Source organism: Cucumis melo, chromosome 7 (assembly GCF_025177605.1).
Source record: "Cucumis melo cultivar AY chromosome 7, USDA_Cmelo_AY_1.0, whole genome shotgun sequence".
NCBI classification, from domain to species: domain Eukaryota; kingdom Viridiplantae; phylum Streptophyta; class Magnoliopsida; order Cucurbitales; family Cucurbitaceae; genus Cucumis; species Cucumis melo.
In genome coordinates this window covers 13,905,576-13,926,913 of record NC_066863.1, presented here as the reverse complement: position 1 = coordinate 13,926,913, position 21,338 = coordinate 13,905,576, and the positions used below count along the sequence as shown (strand labels likewise).

Sequence of the window (21,338 nt, the reverse complement as noted above, 5' to 3'; positions counted from 1 at the left end):
ATTAGTTCAAGTACAATGAGTGACACATTGATTTAAAATTTATTTATAAAGCATGATTTCCAAGTTATTATTCAAAGACATGTTTTATGATAAATGATTGTTGAACTGATTTCTCAACCTATGCTATGTTGAGTGATTTATTGGTGAACTATGAGAACAAAAAAATGTTTCAATTGTTTTCAATATGTTTTATCCTAGTCCGAATATTCCATAGATCTATTGTACACATGTGGTTAACTCCATACTAATAGTAGGTTTGATGAGCCTATAGTTTATGAGCCATCAGGAAGGATATATTTTTATGCCTTGAAGGAGGAGGATTAAAGTGAAAGTTGTTTCCTATCGATTGTTTTGTCTTAGAACGAAGAAGTTTGATACTGCCTGTGGCTATGGATCATGTCTTCCAAAAGCTACGCAAAAGTTAAATGTTTCAAGTATCATGTTATGAAATGATATATTGTTTACTGGTAAATGTTATTTAAGCTACAATTTTATGTCAAACTATTTATAAAAGCTTGTTTATAAAACTATTCCTCACAAAGTCTTTTGACTTACTCTTTCAAAATGTTTTCCTTCTTTCCAAGTACAGATTGTGAGTCTCTGTGTGTTGAACGTACTGTAGCCACACCAAATCAATTCTCATTCATGAAAGGAAATGAATTTATTAAAAGTATTATTACATTCTTATGAAAATTTATACTTCCATGTCTCATACATTTGATATAGTATTTACAGAAGTCATTTTCAAATGGGTCAAACTACGATTTTAAGTTATTTCCAGATTTAAGGACTTCTGCTTACAAATGTTTTATGTTTTCAAGTTATGGGTCAGCTGAAATTGTTTCAAAGGTGGATGGTTTTAGTTGACATCACGCCACCTTTCGGGTCTAAGCATGTGATCTGGGAGGGAGCGTGACATTACCTCTTTACGTAAGGCATATCTAACATTGATACCTAACTCTATCGACACACTAGCAACATTGTGAAAATTCAATGAAAATTTGTTAAGTGAGGTTAAAAACTTGAATGGAAAAGAAGATAAACTCATGGTAACTAAATTTTGAAATGCAATGATGTAAAAATTGAATGGAAAAGGTTTGAATGATGTTAAAAAGTAATATTATTTTATTTATGGGGTCTTTCCAAAAATATAGCAAATTGGCAAAATATTTATACTTTATAAAATAATTCCGAAAACGGAAAAATGCCCACATGCCCACAATGGAAAATACCCCGTCAACCATACTATCAATAACACGCATAATATATTTGGTACACGACCGATTAGATTTGGTTTGGTTAGCCTAAATATCTTCAAAACGATTTTTTTTCAAGATTCTCTATACACAATTGTTTAATTTGGTTACATGATCACTTTATTTTGTAACATCTCAAGAGAAGCATAATTCCAAATCTAAACAAGTTTTTTCAAAATTATTTGGTAGACGACCATTTAGATTTAGTTACACAATTATTTTGGTTTGACTAAACGATTTTTTTCAAAAAAAAATTGGTACACGATCGTTTATTTTTTTTTGTATATAATCATTTAGATTTAGCTAACCAAATCTAAACGACATTTTTTCAAGATCTTTTATATTTAATATACGATCTTGAACAAAATAACAATTTGGAATAAAAGAAGATGAGGAAGAGCATAAAGGTGATGGAAAGAAAAAAAATAGCAGAAAAAAGAGAAGAAAGACGATAAAATGGAAAGACAAACCTGGATATTTAAAAAAATGACAAACTTCATGAACTTTTTTATTTTGTTACACGACCCGTAAATATTTTTCGTGTATATTATATTTTTTAAAATTAATCTTATTTTGTTGCGGGTTTATTTTTAAATTTTAGAAATTAGTTCTGGATTAAAAATTGAGGATTATTGGAAATTGGAAAAGGCAGCATATTGAAAGAAGAGAAAATAACCGACATAGATAGATTCTGACATGTCTTCCAAATTACACGATTATTTAGCGGTATTTACTTTGATAAAATCAACAAAATATCCGCATTATATACCAACAAAATATCAACAATTTTCCGTGAAAAAGATATATCAAATATATCATCAGATTTTGGCAAAAAATATTGCCTCCAATATCTCTATCAAATTCATGATTTTACAAATGTATCAATAAGATGGACAAGAAATAGTACCTTAATTTAATAGCATGATTGATCTAATTTGTATGTTTAATCAAATCTGTGATTTGTGATTTTACAGGGATAAGACGTTGCTCCCAATTTCAATATTCCAATTGTAGTTCCCACAACAGCCTGTATCTTTGATTTCATTGCACCAAATCTCTTATTTGGTTGCACATCATATTACAAACATGTAGTTGGCTTGAATGTGTACTAAACATATAAAACAAGGGTATATAATAGGAGAAAAATTGTCAATCTCCTCCCTTAGAAACGTGGTAGCTATAAATCCTAATAGTAACCTGTTTATGTCTTCTTTGTTATAAGCGATCATCCTCAGTTCTCCAATATATAAAGAACCAAACTACAGTTCGAACCAAAATGACTCATTTGAGGAAAGAGCTGAAGAGTCTACTGTAATAAATTCTAAAAACATTTGTGAAATTACATATCAAAGTTCAAAACAATGCATTGGATATCAGTCGTCCTACAAAGGATTCCCTCTTCAAATATCTCCAAAACCAATAACAAATCATGGTTTGGAAAAACTGAATTGCTATGAAGCATTTTCAAGTGTAGAAAAACACAGCTACAATCAGCTGAGGCTATCCTTTTTCTTTTTCCCTTTTTTTTCCTCTCTGCTAAAATAGCAGTGAATTATGCTTCTCTTGAGATGTTACAAAATAAAGGGATATGGGTTTCCCATCCAGAAGAGAAGCACATTGGAAAATAGATCTTTTAAATCATTTGTTTTGGCAATTTGCTCCACAAAACTAAAGCTTAATGACATGACTACTACTCTTTTGGCTCAGAGATGGCAAACGTCAACATGCTGAAGCTGTCTCACTACCCCCACCTGGAAGTGTCTGAACTATTTCCTCTAACTTACGCCTCTTAAACCTGAATTGATTCAAGGGCACAATTAAAAACAAAACAAAACAAAACATCTGGAGCAGCAAAACCTAAAAGATTTTGGAGTTAAATACTAATATTACTATACTAGGTAGCTCGATAGGCACGGAAAAGCATATTTGTTGCAGCAAATGGCAAGGGAAATAAACATCAGAAATCCAGAACAGCATAATCTCAACAGTCATGAAGTGTAGAATTAATAAAGAAGAAAGTATTGTAACAGTATATTTGAGATATTTGTGCATAATCTCCAAGAAACTTCTAGAAACGTTAAAATGCTATTTATTAAGCATCAATATTGAGCTGAAAGGAGAGCATGGCCAAAACATGTTGTAGGTTCAACTCGTAGTATTTCCTATCTTTAAAGTATTATATCAACTATTACGACTTGCGTTCTGCAGGAAAAATTGTAATTTAGTATTTTTACCATTACCATCAAGGTCTACCATCTCATATAAGGAAAAGTGAAATAATATAATATGCAAAACTATAGATGAGATGATGACTACATTTCAGAACTCGAAAGGATCGTCAAAGCCAACAGCTTAAATCAAAAAAGCAACTGGCACACGTGAAAAATCTTTGGTATCATGTTCTGATTGGTTTTGATACAAATGTAAGTTAGAACGGTTAATTTTTCTGTTAGCATGTGTAGAACAATTTTAAATTGAAATTAAGAACTTAAGAGCCCCTCTAGTTTAATCTTCCTTTTTACCCCAGTCGTAATAAAATTCTATAAATAGGAGACTTTTCCTCACGTATGAAACAATATTATCATTCTAATAAAAGATTCACAATCTTGATGTACGAAGCTTACTTCTTAAAGCTACTTAGCACTTAGGCTACATCATATTGCTCTTTTTTGTTTCTTACTTATTGTTTATTGTTTCCTCTTTCCTAATGTAAGGAAACTTAAGTGCATTTCGAAACTAGTTCTTATTTTTCTTTTTAATTGAAGGAAAAAAAACAGAAATATGTAACCAATTTTTGTTTTTATATTCTCTAAAATTAAAAATGGAAAAGAATTTAAATGAAAAGAATTTTTCAAAATAAAATATCAAAAACTTACATATTATATTTATTTGCATATTTATTATGCAATTTAATTTGATTTATATTTTGGAAAAAGCTGGAAATAGAACAAGAGATTCCACACAATTTTGGAAAACATATTTGAAGAATAAAAAACAAGGATAGTTACCAAACGCTTATAGGAACATTACCAAGCAAGTTCTATACTGCAAAGGTGTCATAACAAATATAAATTGGAAAGTAATACTCACCTTAAAGAAGAAATGTATTTTTCTATCTCTTGTTTCTGCTCGTCTTTATACATCAACCACTTTTCGCTTGGATTGACTGATCCCCAGCTTTCCATATCTAACAATTAAAATGATATTTTTTTTAAACAAAAAAGAAAATATCAAAAGTGAAAATCCAGGCATCCTGCTGAAATCACGACATATTCAAAATTAACCTTGCAGCAGAATATTCCCTTGACAAGCAAAGCCTCTTAATTTCCAAAATACACGACCATTAACATCCAACATGACAGGAGCTGTCCTTGTAGCATAAGATCTTTCTCTCCCTATAAAAACACTAATCTGTTGAATTCCGCCAGATTAAAAGATGAATGACCAAAAATCATTTAACAATCTCTGTATACTTTCTTCAGAAAGAGATAAGATTCATGCACCCTCAAAATAATAATAATGGTAATACAAAATGTTTAAAGGGCAGAAAAAAAGAACGAAGATTAAAAACCACAACATCAGCATGGTTTTACCTCACCCACCTAACCGAAACATGCGATGTCAAATTTCAGCTCAGCCCAATGGTTAACCAATTCGACGCTCAAGAATATTAGACTGTGTACCAAGCTTCAATTTTGTTTTAGTCCACTATCAACTGAAATCCTTTTTTAACTATTGTGTAAATCTAAAAAAAAACGTTTAAATTTCAATTTCCCAAAATTAAAATCAGATCTTGTTTCAACTATTTCATTTACTATCTCTGCCAGAAGAATTCACGACCTCAATTTCAACTAAACAGAATTCTGGTATCAATTATACAACTTGAAGTTGGTGACTGTTTACTTGATCATACAAGTATTTGAATACACTTTATATATGATCTGAGGGACTCACCAAGATACCACGAAAGTCCACTTTTAAACCCAAGCAACACATGTTAAGTCAAATCATAATTGTTGACAAATGATTGTCCTTATTTCTCATTTAAATGAAACGACAGACTTAGATTAATTAAATAAGAAAATAATGACAACAGCAAGAGAAAAATAATTTCAGAGCATACTCTTGGATGCCAATTCCAAAGCCACAAGCCTCTCAGCTTGAGCTTCAGCTACGTCATTTTTTATTTGTGAAATAATAGCATCATGCTCTGCAATTGAAAGGGGAACGCCATTCTTTACAATTAGAGCTTTGGCCAATTCATCTCGCAATTTTTGCTTAGCTTGTTTCTCCTGTTATGAAACAATGACAAATCAGTTTAAAATTGAAGCTACACAACTTACAATCTTTATAGACGGCACTGCCAATCTAGCCACCTTATCCTTCAATGCTGCAAGTTTTTCTTTAACTTCCTTTTGTTCCTCCACAAAATTACTATTTTGTTGTTCAATCCAGCTTCTCAATTTTCTGGAAGGAAAACAGAAAGGAAATTTGGCAATCAGCAAAAAAAAAAAAATACCTAGAGAATAATGTGAGGAAAGGAAAACACTTCAACCATTTCAAATAGCATGCTGAGTGGCTTTACTTACGTAGTATTGAGAGCCTCATCACATAGGTAAGTCAACAGTCTGAGCTTTTTTGAGAAGCCTAAGTCATCATAACAATTGTCACCTCCATCAAAGTAATCTGGTTTCAGATCATTCAACTTAAATGGGGATGCAGAAATGCATTTCTTCAGAGCCAGCAACCATGAGCTTCTGTCATTTGTGGGACTAGGGATTGCAGATCTAAGAATACATGACATTAAAGATTAAAGACTGAAGAGTATATATCTGATCACATAATAAAAATAAAAGCCTCGGCTTATATCCATACTCTTCATCCATATCCTTCAATATCAGTGACAAGAGTTGAATATGAAATCGAACAGTGAGTGAATCATGCACTCGACACCTTCTTCTCTGAATTCTCTCCCGCATTAGGTCTTTGAGTACAGACTCAGCATGCCCTTTCTTTAAATTAAGAGCCTATCCACGAATGAAAAGGATCCCAAAGGAAAAGAAAATCAACAGACACGGTCAGTGCACAAAACTATGAACTCGTACACAGAATTAAACAAATACTAGAAAAAAACATTTTATCGCTCATTTTTTATGCTCATGGATGATCGATAAATGACCTAGAGGAAACTTATGTTTTGAGGATAAGAAATAGAGTAATATTCAGGTTAAACTAGCAGGTGCTGTGTTCTCAGAAGAGAGTTTAAATTCTTGACTTAAGATTGACCATTAATCAAGTGTCAATAATCTAATCTGAAAGTGTTATGATATATTATTTTCAAGAGAACACAGGTATTTATTTCAACCCTTACGTTGTTTGAAATTTTAGGATTCTTGTTTTCATTAGCTTGTATTCATTTCTAGCTTGCATGCACTATCGAGAAGAGATCATTTCTTAACATCGTATTTGAACATCTTCAGGATTTTGTATAACACATAATTATCGATCTGAACATGGAATAGAATTTCTCTCTGGCTCAATGCAGAGAAATTATCCAGTAAGATTCTTCAACCATTGCTCGGAGTTTCTTATTTAATAGTAATAATAAAATGTTGCAGAAAACAACACAAATAATAAATCGTACTTCAACACATTAAGATCTCATAACAAACTAACAATTTCCCTTTTTATAGCTAATTTAGTTTCCAATTCATGGTACCATACAGTAATCAAATTCAAGTTTTATATAATAACTGAATCAGCGAATTGACAGCCCCAATACTTGAGCACAATGGCATTTGATTAACATCTGAACATTTAGTAAAAGATATACCTTATTTTATTTTAAGACAAAAAACTATTCTAATTATTCTAACTCTGAGACTGCACGATTGAGTCAGTAAAATTTTATTTCAAAATTGAACAAAGGCTCAGTTGGAGGATTGAGTAAATTTTAGATTAATAATTAATTAAAACCAAAACACTCGTACCTTTCCAAAAGCTGCACAGAATTCTAAAAACTGCAGTGCATGACCAACATCATCTGTGGTCAGTTCGATATCTGCTACAGTTGTTAACCTTGAACCTGGAGGGAAAGGAACACTGGCACCAAATTCCTTGTTCTGAATATTCACAGAGCATTTCTTATTTTCCCGAGACTTTGCTGGTGGCTTGTCATGCACCTTTGTTTTGTTATTTTTCACATCTTTTGATGTCTTGGCATATTTGTGAAAATTCAACTCTTTTTCTTCTTTTTTGTCTTCAGCTTTAATTAGATGGTAAGGAACATCCTTTGAGGACCTCTTGTCTTCCTCTTCCATAATATCTGATACTTTGGCATTCTCATGACACAAACTGTTTTTTTCTCTAGCATCCTTGGGACTGCAAACATCGGAGGCAGCATCCTTAGAGGTTCCCTTTCTGGACCCCTTTTTCTTTGAGGGAAGAGAATCATTCCTCCCATTTGCTTCAGTTTGTTCCTTAGGAATTTCTCCTAAGCTGGATTTTGTTGGACTGCTCTTCTTCGAGAATTTAGCACCATCAACCTTATTTTCATTGCATATTTCTTTCAATTCTTCACGCTTCATTTCCTTCAACTTCTTTTTATCAAAATTTGGTGTTTGTTTCTGCAAATTCAAGTTTGATTCATTATTTCCATTTAAAGAATTTTCCTTCCCTTGTTTCCTTGGTGTAAGCATGACAGACTCCTGTTGAAAAGGGATATGATCTTGTAAATGAAAGAACATACAGGCATCAGAACCAAACCTCGAATCTAAAACCCTGTCGCACATGCATATTTCTTTGGTGGAAAACTATAGAAAAATGTATTAAAAAACACCTGATAAAACAACCCAGAAACTGTTGAGAAAAGACATGTGACAGTTGAAAGATAATTAATTTAGAATCCTAAAATTACAAACAACGCAAGGGTTGTGAATCTCACACCAAGAATGACTTTCTTATTGTTCATGTACTATTCTAGCCATTGTTGATCAAATGCTACAACTTTTCCCTTCAATGATGAAAATTTGCGGTGGAAATCATTCATCTTGTTGATGTTTCATTTCTGTCATTCAAATCCAAGAACACATGTCTATATCGATCTTCATGTGTTATTGTGTTCTTGCTTTTACTTAACCAAATACGTGGTCCATCTGAAACCTTCGATAATGTTACAAATTAGCTATTTGGCATTTATTAGAATCAGTTACACGTGTTCTTGCAAGTTACTGACAGTTCGTGAATGATAACAAATACACTTTGACGGCCTTTGAAGCATATAATTATTATACTGTATTGGCTGCCTAAACCCTTGCCATGAAACAAGAAGACATGGTGGCTGATCATTCGATACATTTTAAATTGTTATCAACTTTGTTACTGATTTGGAAGATCCCTTCATCAATGAGTTGGGCCCAATAATTGGGGGCAGAAGTGTTATAGCATGCCCACAGGCTTGAAGAGTATAATGAATCAAGCTCTCAATAAATTGAGGATAGAGATTTAACTCTAAAGTTGCTCAAGACTTGCATGATCCACAAACTTTCGGCCCAACGGAAACTCTAACTAGTGGGCCGCAAACAAAACAATTACAACCAAGACAATCGGTCAGATGCTTGACCCAATTTTGAGGAAAACTATGGCCTTAATAAACAATGGTGCAGCGGCTAAAAAAGAACCTATTGTAGTAATGTAAAAATCTTAATCAATGTTACGTATCAAAGGAGCAAAGTGAAAGGGTTTTGCTACCATTGTGATGAAAAATTCACGACAGGCTACAAGTGTAAAATTTGAGAGTTGCACACATTGTTACTACAAAACAAAGTCATGACAAGGCAGACACCAAACGTAGGGCACTTTTCAATTCACCCTGAACTCTAGTAGGGACTATTGGCACCTAGAACAATCAAGCTGAAGGGAAAGATTGGGGATGAGTAAATTCCCAATCTTGCTATTCCAAAAAAATCAGTAAATTCTATAGTTCTATCTTACTATTCCTATTATTCCACTTTTTCTTACAGCTACTTGACTCATCATTTTCAGAACTTATCTTGTCTTTACGCTTATTTACTACCCTTAAGATAGAATTTACTGATGGAGTAATGTCTTTACCTGATAGTTGGGAAACCATGAAAACGACAGTGTCTAATCAGTTAAGGATAACACATCGAAGTTTTCAGGAGTATGTGATTTAGCTATAGCTGAAGAATTCATAAAAAGAGCATTAGTAAAGAATCTGCTGTAGGTTCAACTGTAGTAGTAAATAACGGTAAAGACAAGATAAGTTCTGAAAATGATGAGTCGAGTAGCAGTAAGAAAAAGTGGAATAATAGGAATAAAGAGATGGGCTGTTTTTACTGTCACAAAAAGGGTCACTTCAAAAGTCAGTGTAGGAAATTAGAAAAGGACCTGAAAAGAAAACAGGACATAAATTAAGTTGATCTTGATGATGAAATTGATGATGCATGTGTTTGTTTCAAGAGTAACTCATGAAGTAGCAGCCACTCATCTGAATGGAAAATAGATGGTGCAGCTTCAGTTCACATAGCTTCATTTAGGAGTCTTTTCACATCTTACACATCAAAACACCATGGTCTAGCGAGGATGGGAATGGTAGAATTTCAAAAATAGTTTGAACTGAAAATATTAATCTGAAGACATGTGGAGAAAAATTAGTGCTACACAATGTCAGGTTTGTGGCTAGGATGATGAAAAATCTCAAGTCTAGGCTTCAACTTTGATAGCTCCATAAATAAGCTATCTTAGTGACTTTAATCTCATTCGTTGACAATGATTCATGTATTTATATGTTCATATTTGTAGGATCTCAAGCAATTCATGCATTTCAAAGCATTATAGGCCATTCGAGGTTAATTTGGAACAAGAGCTATATCGAGTATCCAAGCTTCACGAGATGATGAAAAGACCAAAAAGCCCCAAAGGAACGCTTGGCACTGTTGCACCAGTCACCGAGTTGGAACATGTCCAAGACGACACAAAGCGACCGACATCTTAATGACTACACCAACTCGCAGCACAAAGATAAAGGCGAAGCAGCCAAATAGCACCACAGTGATGCCTCAATTTTCATATATGCATCTTCTTTCAGTTAGGGTTTGGTGCGAAGAGAAAAGAGGAGAATCGGGCTGATTTTCAGAGTTTAAGCTTGGTTTTGGTCATTCTTGGTCAAAACCCATGAGATTTGTTTCCATTTTACATTGTAAAGAAGATTATCGCATCGAGTATCCCATTTCAATGACTAGCTAGGCCCCAAAAGTTGGGCATCTATCCATGGATTTATGAGATTTTGATGATTGCTATGGTTTCTAATTCTTTCTCATTTCAACTCGTTGTAAGCCATGTTAAATGTATGTTCGATTAATGAGACTGATTAGTCGTATCAAAGCATAGCTTGCTCATGTATGCTATGTACGTTGGGATTCCTTGAAAGCATGCATAATTTGAGTAGTAACTAGGTTGAGCTATAGGTATGGTTTAACTTCTAGCATTATTAGGGTCATCAATAACGAAAGATAATAAAACCTAAAGAATAGAAAATGTTAGCTTACACAAGGCTGGTTTAATCTAATGTCATAATCAATCCGAATGCTTAATGCAGTTAACTAAGTAGAAGGCTTTGCGAGGCACCTATTTAGCTAATTTAGGAATCGATATCCGAGTTGATTTTCTATCAAGGGAGTCTATCCAACATTATTGAATAGTCTACTAGGTTTGATAAGTAGATAAGTTATTAATTCAATTCACATGTTATATATATATATATATATATATATATATATATATATATATATAGGAGCTTATTAGTCGTTTGTCCTTTATTGTAATTTACAAGTCTTTAGTTAGGGTTTCCATATATGCCTATATCTATTGAACTCTATTGTATAGAATGGATCAAGTGAGTTATTTCATATTTTCTTCTAACTTCAACATGGTTTTAGAGCGTAAGAGAAAATTAGGGTTTGAGAATTTAGAACCCTTTTGTAACATCTAAGGTTTCGTGGAGGGGTGGGTTTATAGTTTTGCCCACAGTCGCCGTTATCAATTTGTTTACCATCCATCAAGCACAATCACCACCTCTACCGCGGTCACTGTTTGTCAAGCACCACTGGAAGTTGGTTCTTTTTCGACACTGCCCCCAACTAAAAAAGGAGCCTAACCACCAATCTACCAAACCCAAATTTTTGAAGCCATCCGACCAACGTGTGGCTCACACGCCACCTCTTCCTCTGCCCCAAGATCCATGCATCGACGCGTGGCAGATCTGTTTTGTGCTCTATCAATTGGGTTCATCTCCATCTATGTTTTCCAGTTGATTTGTGTATTTGCTTCCTCTGAAATCTAATCGAGTGTGGGGGTCTTTGGAAAAGTACCCTTTTGGTTCTTCGAATTTGTTGTTGTTTTGTCCTAATTTGGGATGTTGTTAGTTAGAAGCTTCGTAGATCTTGTTTTCAATCCCGTAGTGAATTCTCATTTGGCTCAATTAAGAGCTCCATCTATTCATGATTTGTCAATTAAATCGTTGAAAACATCTCCTTCATCATTAGAATATGCCCCTACTACAACCATTGCTAATTCAATCAACATGAATCATTGTCTCTTTACCTCCTCTACTCAATGGATCATAGACTTTGGTCCTACTGCTTATATGACAGGCAATCCCAAATTATTTCTACAAATTTGTCATCTAAATCCATTACCAATGTTACCCTAGCAGACGAATCAAAATCTTCTATTATTGGATCAGGCATTGTCACCCCATCCCTTTCTCTGTCATCTGTCCTCCACTTACCTCAAGTGTCATTTAGCTTGCTCTCTATTAGTCAAATCACCACTGACCTTAATTGTTGTGTCTCATTCTATCCTAGCTATTGCTTGTTTCAAGATCTTGTAACAAAGAAGATTATTGGGAAAGGACATGAATCTAGAGGACTTTACACTTTTGATCACCCAATATCGACGTCAACGACTGTTGCTTGTTCTGGATTTTTTTCTCCTTTTGATGCCCATTGTCGTCTTCTTGGTCATCCATCCCTCTTACTTTTAAGAAATCTTTGTCATCAGTCTTATAACTTGTCTTCATTGAATTGTGACTCATGTCAGTTTGCCAAATTTCATCTTCTTAGCTCCAGTTCTAGAGTTGACAAACGGGAAAATTCTCCCTTTGAGTTAGTTCATTCTTATATTTGGGGTCCATGTCTAATTGTGTCCAAAGCTGGATTAAGATATTTTGTTACCTTTGTTCATGATCACTCTCGCATGACTAGGTTATATTTTACCAAAAATCATTCTGAGTTACTTTCTCATTTCAGCAATTTTCATGCTGAAATTCGAACACAACTTGGTGTATGGCTTAGAGCCTTGAGAAGTGACAATGTTAGTGAGTAATTTCCAAAAGCACTAAATCCGTACATGTGTACACATGGAATCATTCACCAATCATCCCATACTCATACTCCATCCCAAAATGGGGTTGCAGAATGATAGAATAGGCATCTTCTTGAAACTACACGAGTATTATCCTTTCAAATGCATGTTCCAAAGCATTTTTCGGTTGATGCAATTTCCACAGCTTGTTTTCTTATAAACAGCATGCCTTCGTCTGTTCTTCAAGGTCATATTCCTTATCATGTCCTCTTTCCAACAAAACCATTGTTTCCTATTGAGCCTAAAATATATGGTTGTACATGTTTTACTCGAGATGTCCGTCCTAATTTGACAAAGTTAGACCCCAAATTTTTAAAGTGCATTTTCTTAGGCTATTCTCGTGTTTAAAAAGTATACAAATGTTATTGTCCAAGTTTGAATATATATTTTGTCTCTCGAGATGTTACTTTCTTTGAGGACAAGCCTTTCACTACCCCTTTGCCTAGTATGAGTCGAGGGAAGGAGAAGGATGATCTTTTTCTTTATACTCTCACATCTCCAACTCCCTCCCCTGCTCTACCTTCGACATATGCCCCTAATCGTCCACCAATTCCTAACATCTACTCTAGCCGACAGCAACCTCAAGGTGAATGTTTTGTCCCAAAAGACTCTTTGTTATCGAACTCAGGACCAGGTGATGACCTTGCCATTGCTCTTCGTAAAGGTAAACGTTCTTGCACTTATCCTATGGCATCTTATGTATCTTATGACCAATTATCGTTTCCTACATGTTCGTTTGTTAAATCTCTTCTCTGTCTAGATACCTAAGATCGTTCATGAAGCTATCTCATTCTAGGTGGTATAGTGCAATGATTGAAGAGGTGAATGCCTTAGATGATAATGGCACTTATGATTTAGAAAAAAGACTATTGGGTGCAAATGGGTATTTCCAATTAAAGTTAATCCTAATGGATCAATAGCCTGCTTAAAGGCATGCCTTGTGGCTAAAGGTTATGCTAAGACGTACGGGGTTGACTATTTTGCTGTATTCTCTCCTATTGCTAAGCTTCCTTTTGTTAAGTTATTCATTTCTATCAAGATTGGCCTTTACATTAGCTTCACATTAAAAATGTCTTTCTACACAATTATCTTTTGGAGGAAGTCTATATGGAACAGCCACCTGGGTTTGTTGCTCAGGGGGAGAATGATAAAGTGTGTCGCCTTTGCAAATCCTTGTTTTGGTTGAAGTAGAGTCCACATGCATGGTTTGGAAAATTTAGTAATGCACTTGAGCAATTTGGAATGAAGAAAAGCAAACAGATCACTCGGTTTTCTACTGAAGATCTATTAGTGGAGTTATTCTACTTTTTGTATATGTTGATGATATTTTTATAACCGACAGTGATACATCATGTATATTGTCTCTCAAATCTTAGTGTTGAAGTACTTTTTGGACATTGAAGTAATGAGAAGCAAGAAGGGTATTTTCATGTCAAAGAAAATATAAGCTTGATTTAATATCTAAGATAGGAAACTTGGAAGCCAAGTCATGCAGTACTCTGATGATACCTGGTCTACAACTGTTGAAAGATGGAGAACCATTTAAGGACCCTAAGAGATATAGAAGATTGATTGAGAAGTTAAATTACCTTACAGTAACATGTCCAGACATAGCTTATTTAGTAAGAATTGTGAGTCAGTTTATGACCTCACTCACAATGGAACACTGGGATGTAGTACAACAAATTCTCTGTTACCTTAAGGTTGCACCTACACTTGGGATTTTATATAAAGATCATGGCTATATGAACATCGAATGTTTTCTCAGATGCTGATCGGGCAGAATCAAAAAAAGATAGAAGATTGACTTTTGGGTATTGTGTTTTTATTGGAGGTAATTTGGTCTCATGGAAGAGTAAGAAGCAAAACGTAGTTTCACGATCAAGTGAGTCAGAATACAAAGCAACGGTACAAGCTGTGTGTGAAATAATGTGGTTACATCAACTCTTGATTTAGTTGAATTTTAATACTACAATTCCGACTAAGTTGTGGTGTGACAATCAAGTACTTTCCATATTACATCTAACCCAGTATTTCATGAGTGTACTAAATACATTGAAATTGATTGTCATTTTATTCGAGAAAAAATAAAAGGTTAGGTGTACACTAGATATGTGAAGACTGGAGAATAATTAAAGGATATCTTTACAAAAACTTTGAATGGAGTTCAAATATAGTACCAATGTAATCAAGCTGAGCATAATTAACATATATGCTCCAACTTGAGGGGGAGTGTTATAATATATATATACACACACACATACATATAGGAGATTATTAGTCGCTTGTCCACTATTGTAATTTACTCGTCTTTAGTTAGCGTTCCCATGTATGCCTATATATATTGAACTCTATTGCATAGAATGAATGAAGTGAGTTATTTCATATTTTTCTCTAACTTCAACGTTTTCCACTTCACATTTCTTGCATTTAGTTTTTAGTCAAAACAAAGACCAATCCCATCCTCACCCCATCCCCACCCAATTTTTACTGCTTTCCAAACACATATACATCTTAGGAGAAGTTCTATCTTAGTCAGTGGTTCAACCCAACCTTGCTACTAACTCAAAGTTCAATGGTATATTATAAATGTTATTTGATGTGTCGAAGGAGACTTCGACACCCTCATTTTGGCATAGCATCAAACCTCATGGTTTGTACCCTCATTTACCCATTCTAAATGGTCCTTGGATGGATATATCAATGAATTTTGTTTTAGGCTTACCTAGAACTCAAAAGATAGAGACGTCTTTCTTGTGGGTGATAGATTAAGTAAAATTGCTCATTTTATTCATTGTCACAAAATTGATGATGCAAAACAAATTGCTTTTTTTATATATAAAAGGCAAGACTTTTCTTTGATACAATGAAAAAAGAATAATGCAAAAAGATATATGATATCAAAAAACAGACAAGACAATACAAAACCTAAATAGACAAAATATGTGTTTGACCAAAAGCAAATGGAAATAGAATTACTAGAACAATACTTGGATGAAGAACACCAAGAAAAGGCTACAAGATGAGCAGAACCCAACCTATCCGTCCATGCAAAACACATTGTTGACTTATTCTTTCAAGAGGTTGTGAGATTACATGGCAATCCAAAAACCATACTTAGCGATGTTAAATTTTTAAGCGACCTTTTGGGTGTTGTGGGATTAAAGGGGAACTAAGCTTGTGTCCTCAACTACTTATCATCCTCGAACAGATGGTCAAACCGAGGTAGTTAATAGAACCAAGGTTGTTAACTCGTGCAACATAACACATTGAAATGAAATTTTAGTATATTGTGCATCAAAACTTATCATGTATCATAAGTTTCAATTTTAATAATAACATTGAAATATAAATATATTTATATAAATAGCAAACTATAAAATAGAGAAATAAATAGCTAAATATAAACCTACGCATACCATTTAAAAATTTGCATAGACAAAAATACTATTTAGAGAAAACAAAGATGTAGTAAACAAAATTAAATGATGGCCTGTACTGATAAGATCTCAAGACTTGGGAGGATTGTTTACCATTCATAAAATTAGCATATAATAAGGTTGTCCATATAACTAGTAAATGCAATCTTTTTGAAACCTGGCTTGATTTTTTATAAAAGTAACGACTTTCATTGAAAAAAAATAAAAGAATACAAGGGCATCCAAAAAACAAGTCCACAAAAACGCCTCACCTAAAAAAAGGGGTTCCAACTAAGTAAATTGTTACTAAGGGAAAAATTACAGAAGGTATCCGAAACCAAAGCCCAAAGGGTCATATGAAATCTTGCTAAAGACCATACCTCATTCGGGTCCCTACCTCTAAACACCTAATCATTCCTCTCACCTCAAATATCCCAAATAATAGCACAAACCCCAACAAACCACAAAAGGTGACCTTTCTCCTTGAAAATTGAATGGAGGAACTCCTTGATCGTCGTGCAAAACTTCTTCAACCAACTAAACTATATCATTGAACTCCTATAAGAAAGAGCTCCACATAATCCATGCATACTAACACTCCCAAAAGAGATGATCACAATCTTCCTCCACCTTCCAACAAAGAATACAACAAAAAGGCCCAACAAATAAGGTCTTCCTCCTAACAAGCCTATTTGTGCTCCCACGAACCAAGCAAGACTTGCCAAATAAAGATCCTCAGCTTCGTAAAGACCTTAATCCTCCAAACAACGTAAAAAACGAACTCTCTACTAGGAAAGGGATCCAACAACAAGGTGAACAAGGAATTACACGAGAAACCAAGACTAGGGTTAGGACTTCAAACATGAACATCCCTTCTCCCCTCTCTAAAACTAAGCCCTCAAGCAAAGACATAAGAGAGGCTACCTCCATCGTCCCCTTGAATGCCCATGCCTTGATTACCTATGCCCCCTAACAAATTTGTGAGTTTTGATGCAAATGCTAAGGTTGAGTTTGGTCATAAATTGCACAAGTAAAGGGCAACTTGAGAAGGAAAATTTCAAAGCTGCTTCAAAAATAAATAAGGTGTGCAAGATTTTAGACTGCAGACTGAGAGATTGTGTTTTGGGTGAAAGGAACTATTTCCAACTAAAAGAATATCCAAGCTTTTGTCATGTGGAGATTGATCGTTCCAAGTTCTTAAGCGCATCAATAACAATGCTTAACAAATTTATTTACCGGGTGAGTATGGTGTTAGTGTGACCTTTAATGTTGCTAATTTGAGTATTTTTTATGTAGGGGATGACTACGATTCAAGGATGTTGTTCTCAAGAGGGGGAGGATAAGGTGTGAACTAAGGAACATCAATTGTCATTCTCAAGGGCCAATTACAAGATTGAGAGTCAATAAGCTACAACAAGCTTTAATCACTTATAACCAAACTCTGGTGAACTCAACAAAGGAGGTCCTAGAAGATGCTGGAGTCCTTCCTTATATGATTTGCGGTCTAACTTGCATGTAATGAGCTCATACTTTAACTTTATAAAACTCTAATTCAAGCTACTCCATAAATGGTTACGAGGACAACACGTCTTTTTTATTATAATGTTTTAATTGAAATTTCAATTTTTGTTTATCACGACCTTACTTGAACAAGATCTGATCTATAGGTTGTACAACTATGTACTTGAGTTCTAAAGTTTCTATTTATCATTTAAGCCTTGTTTTTATAGGAGAGTAGTGGAGAATTGTAACTCGTTCTGGTCACCTTTTTCCTCCATAAATAAGCCATTGGAGATTATATCTCTTGGTCTTTTTTTGGCCACTTTGGTTCAGAGTCTTAAAAGGCTATATAAAGCCCTCTTTTCCTCCATTATAAACATAATGAGAAAGGTTAATGAATTAAGATTTCTTTTAGCTTTTTTGAGAGATAAATTTTCATATTCCACCTTCTTTTGTTTTAGAACTTGCATAATAGAGTAATTCAAATGGTGTTATCAAACCTCTTGTGGAGTGGAGTGATTCAAATCACTAGTTTAGAAACGAATTTCTTTACTTTTGGTCTTGATTGTCAAGGTATTCCATTCCAAAACTTTTTCCTCAAGTTGATTACATATTGCTTTCAGATTATTGAGCATTAGTCTCTTTTCATTTTATCAATAAAATGTTATATTTCCTTTTCTAGAAATATCTAAAGGTCTTATTCCTCAACAAGGTTAATAAATTCAATTATCGGGAGTTAACGGTCCTCGTTCCTCTCTTTTTGAACTTTTGTTCTTTTACCTTTCTATTTTCTGTTTCCACATAACTAAGATAAAGCCTTAAGCTTATACCATCATAAGCAAACCTCAACCAGTATTTAAGGAATTTGTATACCTAGTTCTTTTCTTTTTTAAAAGAAAAAGAACAAACTCATACCAAAGATCTAACTTCCTTCCAGCTTCCAAGTTAAGAATTAATTTGTTTATAAAAAATTTTAAAAAATAACTGTATGTGCATCTCAAGTAAAATCTTAGGATTTTCAAAAGTTGTTACATGATAGAAGGAAGAGTCGTCCTGCTGGAGCACTCTCAACAAAGCGAAAACAACAATAATAATCTTTTAACTCTAATAATTGTTTCCATATAAGCCACCAAAGAAGACCATTTTTGTCATGGCCTTCATAATCCCACCACAGAAATCACTGATACCTTAAAAGTTTGAATGCTCCTAAACTTTAACCAACCTTCGTATAAAAGAAGTACATTAGTCCTTTCATGTCAGCTTTCATTCCATTGATCAATTTTCACAATAACAGAATCAACAGAAGGCCAAGCTTTGTTTTGGGCTAAAAGGTGAAGAAACATAGGGTCGAGACATTTTATCCAAGTGGAAAGGACTACCAAGTATCCCTCTTTGAAGGACCAAAAGTAGAGCTTTCAAAGAATAGCCTAGCTAAGCAAGTTCTTAGAGTCCTTTCTATAGGAAACAGTATTGATAGCAAAAAATTTCTTCTCAATACAGCAAAAAAATGAACAAAGTGGAACGCTATGGTTTTGTTATTTTTTATAGAAACAACTTTCATTGAGAAATAATAAAAGAACACAAGGGCATACAAAAAAAAACTCAACCAAACAAAGCACCCCACCTATAAAAAGGGATTCCAACTAATTAAAATGTTTGCTAAAGAATAGTTACAAAAGTCATCAAAACTGAAGTTTAAAGGAAAACATGAATTCTAATCAAAGCCCAAAACTCACTATGGTCCCTCTCGCTACCACAAAAGACCCGATTATTCCTCTGCCCCAAACATCCCACAGTGAAACTGTTACGTACTCAACAATTAAGCAATAGATGAACATAAAGATTGACACACAGATATGCATGGTTCATAACAAGGTGTTAGCTACGTCTACGGGCAGGGAGAGAACAAATATTATTAGAGAAAATGGTTTTCAAAACACAATACAGTACCACTAGGTTAGAAAGTTTTTATTTGCACTTTCTAAACCCAACAAGATCACTCCGTATTGGGTTGTTCGTAGCACCACATAACGAATTCAAGGAATTCCAATAGAAATGTCATGGTTTCACAAAACATCAAGCTAACATGGCAGGAAAAGGCATCATGCACTCATAGAAGAGAAAAGATAGAAAGAGGGAGAAGAAAATGAGGTAGAGAGTCCTTTTCAAAATACTGCATAAGTCAACCTAGAATGTCTCCAACGAGAACTCCATTAACATTAAGAAATGCATCCATAGCATTTATATATCGACATGAAGAAAGATAAATACCAGCCAAAGAAACAAAATCAAACCTTGTCATCAGAAGCCTGCTTTTTTGGTGAAGCAACTTTGCTGATCGTATTCTTATATTGATCTAAGCAGTCAGAACCATGCACAAGAAGCATCTCCGAGACAGAAGAAAACCCAGTTGCTTTGGCTGCATGCACTAGCAAACCAGTAGGTTTAAGACCTTTTTTCTTCCTGAAAAATCACTATACTCTCAGATCAAGATCATCCGAGTTCATGCAATCAATTTCAATCTAGAAACTTCGAACAAAAATTGGATAAAGAGAAGAATAATGATAAGAGCTCCAAATTTACATGCAAACACTGCAATTGCAAAGACCCCTGCACTTGGGACAACTCCAGTCTTCCTTAAGCATCACCTCTTCTGCTTTCTCTCCGTATCTGATATAGTTTCCACGAAATCCATTCAATACAAATGTAAATTTCATACACACCAAATAAACTTAAAATAAGCTAAACCCAGCAAGTAAAAACTGAGAATAAAACACGGCAAATTAAGACTGCAACCTGTTTAGGAGGCACTTGTGACAGAATTTTATGGTACACAGCTTGTCCCCTTTCATGTTCATACAGGATGCAGCAAAATCCATGGTTTTTTGTCGGCACTGGAGCGTTCAATAAAAACCATAAGAAAGAATGGGCATTCAAAACAGCTAAAAGAAACTGAAGAGTAAAGGAACACAGAGTTCAATAATTACTTGATGACAAGTTTTTCCGTTCTCAGAATCATAGATCCGACCACCAACGACTCGAACTCCAGGAGACTTAGTCCGTTTAGCTCTGTGTTCGTTATCATCGGCAGCAGCCCTCTTCTTGCTCCCCATTATATTTGAGAGCAAAAACTTCAAAACCCAGGTTCTGATTCAGGCGGCAGAAGGAGGGAATTGGTATAAGTGTTGAGTTGAACAAATGGGGAGACGCTAGAGATGCGAAGGACTGGCATTACCGGATTGGGGAGAGTTATTTGTTGTAGAGATTCATGTGTTCCGGCGGGAAAAAATTGAGAGTGAAAAGGAATTTTGAAAAGAAATGCTTGGGACGATGAATGATTTCCCGCCACTTTTTAAGATATAGAACTGAAATGCATTTCCGCACTGTGCCCAAGCTTTTAGGGAACCGCGAAATTTTTTTGGGCTACTGTGTTTGTTTATCTTGTGGAAGATTCAATTTGGTTTCCTCCCCCCAGAACTTTAAAATTTGGACCATGTGCTAGGGTTTGTAACCTATGGAAAAAAATCGATTTTGACTCTAACTTCAAAAGTGTTGTGAGATTGAGGAGGTTGGACCCAATTAGAACATGGATGGATACCAATCAAATATAATATTAAAATAAGAAAAAAAAATTGACTATCTAAGTTTTGGATTTAGTTTCTATTTAGTTTTTATGTTTTAAAATCTTCCTTACGATTTTAATAATTATCGATTTTAG

At 34.4% G+C, this 21,338-nt stretch overlaps 1 protein-coding gene across 2 annotated transcripts; it reads right to left on the bottom strand.

Moving 5' to 3' along the window:
- Nucleotides 1-2,540: 2,540 nt before the first annotated feature.
- LOC103495727 (uncharacterized) lies at nucleotides 2,541-21,181 on the bottom strand. 2 transcript variants are annotated; one of them, XM_008457364.2, is made up of 12 exons: nucleotides 20,608-21,181; nucleotides 20,417-20,514; nucleotides 20,204-20,290; nucleotides 19,915-20,083; nucleotides 7,247-7,963; nucleotides 6,132-6,283; nucleotides 5,846-6,043; nucleotides 5,633-5,723; nucleotides 5,380-5,548; nucleotides 4,541-4,651; nucleotides 4,347-4,443; nucleotides 2,541-3,051 (listed from the first exon to the last, which is right to left on the bottom strand). In XM_008457364.2, exons 1-12 carry the CDS (start codon nucleotides 20,731-20,733, stop codon nucleotides 2,976-2,978), a joined length of 2,091 nt encoding a protein of 696 aa, XP_008455586.2. In that variant the 5' UTR covers nucleotides 20,734-21,181; the 3' UTR covers nucleotides 2,541-2,975. The 2 variants fall into 2 exon arrangements, with proteins under 2 accessions (XP_008455586.2, XP_008455587.2); XM_008457365.3 differs by having other exon boundaries at nucleotides 7,247-7,882; nucleotides 20,608-21,172.
- Nucleotides 21,182-21,338: the final 157 nt, after the last annotated feature.

What these genes read in the sequence shown, in the direction of transcription:
- LOC103495727 (XM_008457364.2), bottom strand. Translation starts at nt 20,733, where the DNA reads ATGGGGAGCAAGAAGAGGGCTGCTGCCGATGATAACGAACACAGAGCT. An exon ending in TTGCAGCATTGAAGGATAAG is followed by an intron (nt 5,549 to 5,632) that starts GTGGCTAGATTG and finishes GTTTCATAACAG; the next exon opens with GAGAAACAAGCTAAGCAAAA. An exon ending in AGGGAATATTCTGCTGCAAG is followed by an intron (nt 4,444 to 4,540) that starts GTTAATTTTGAA and finishes TTTAATTGTTAG; the next exon opens with ATATGGAAAGCTGGGGATCA.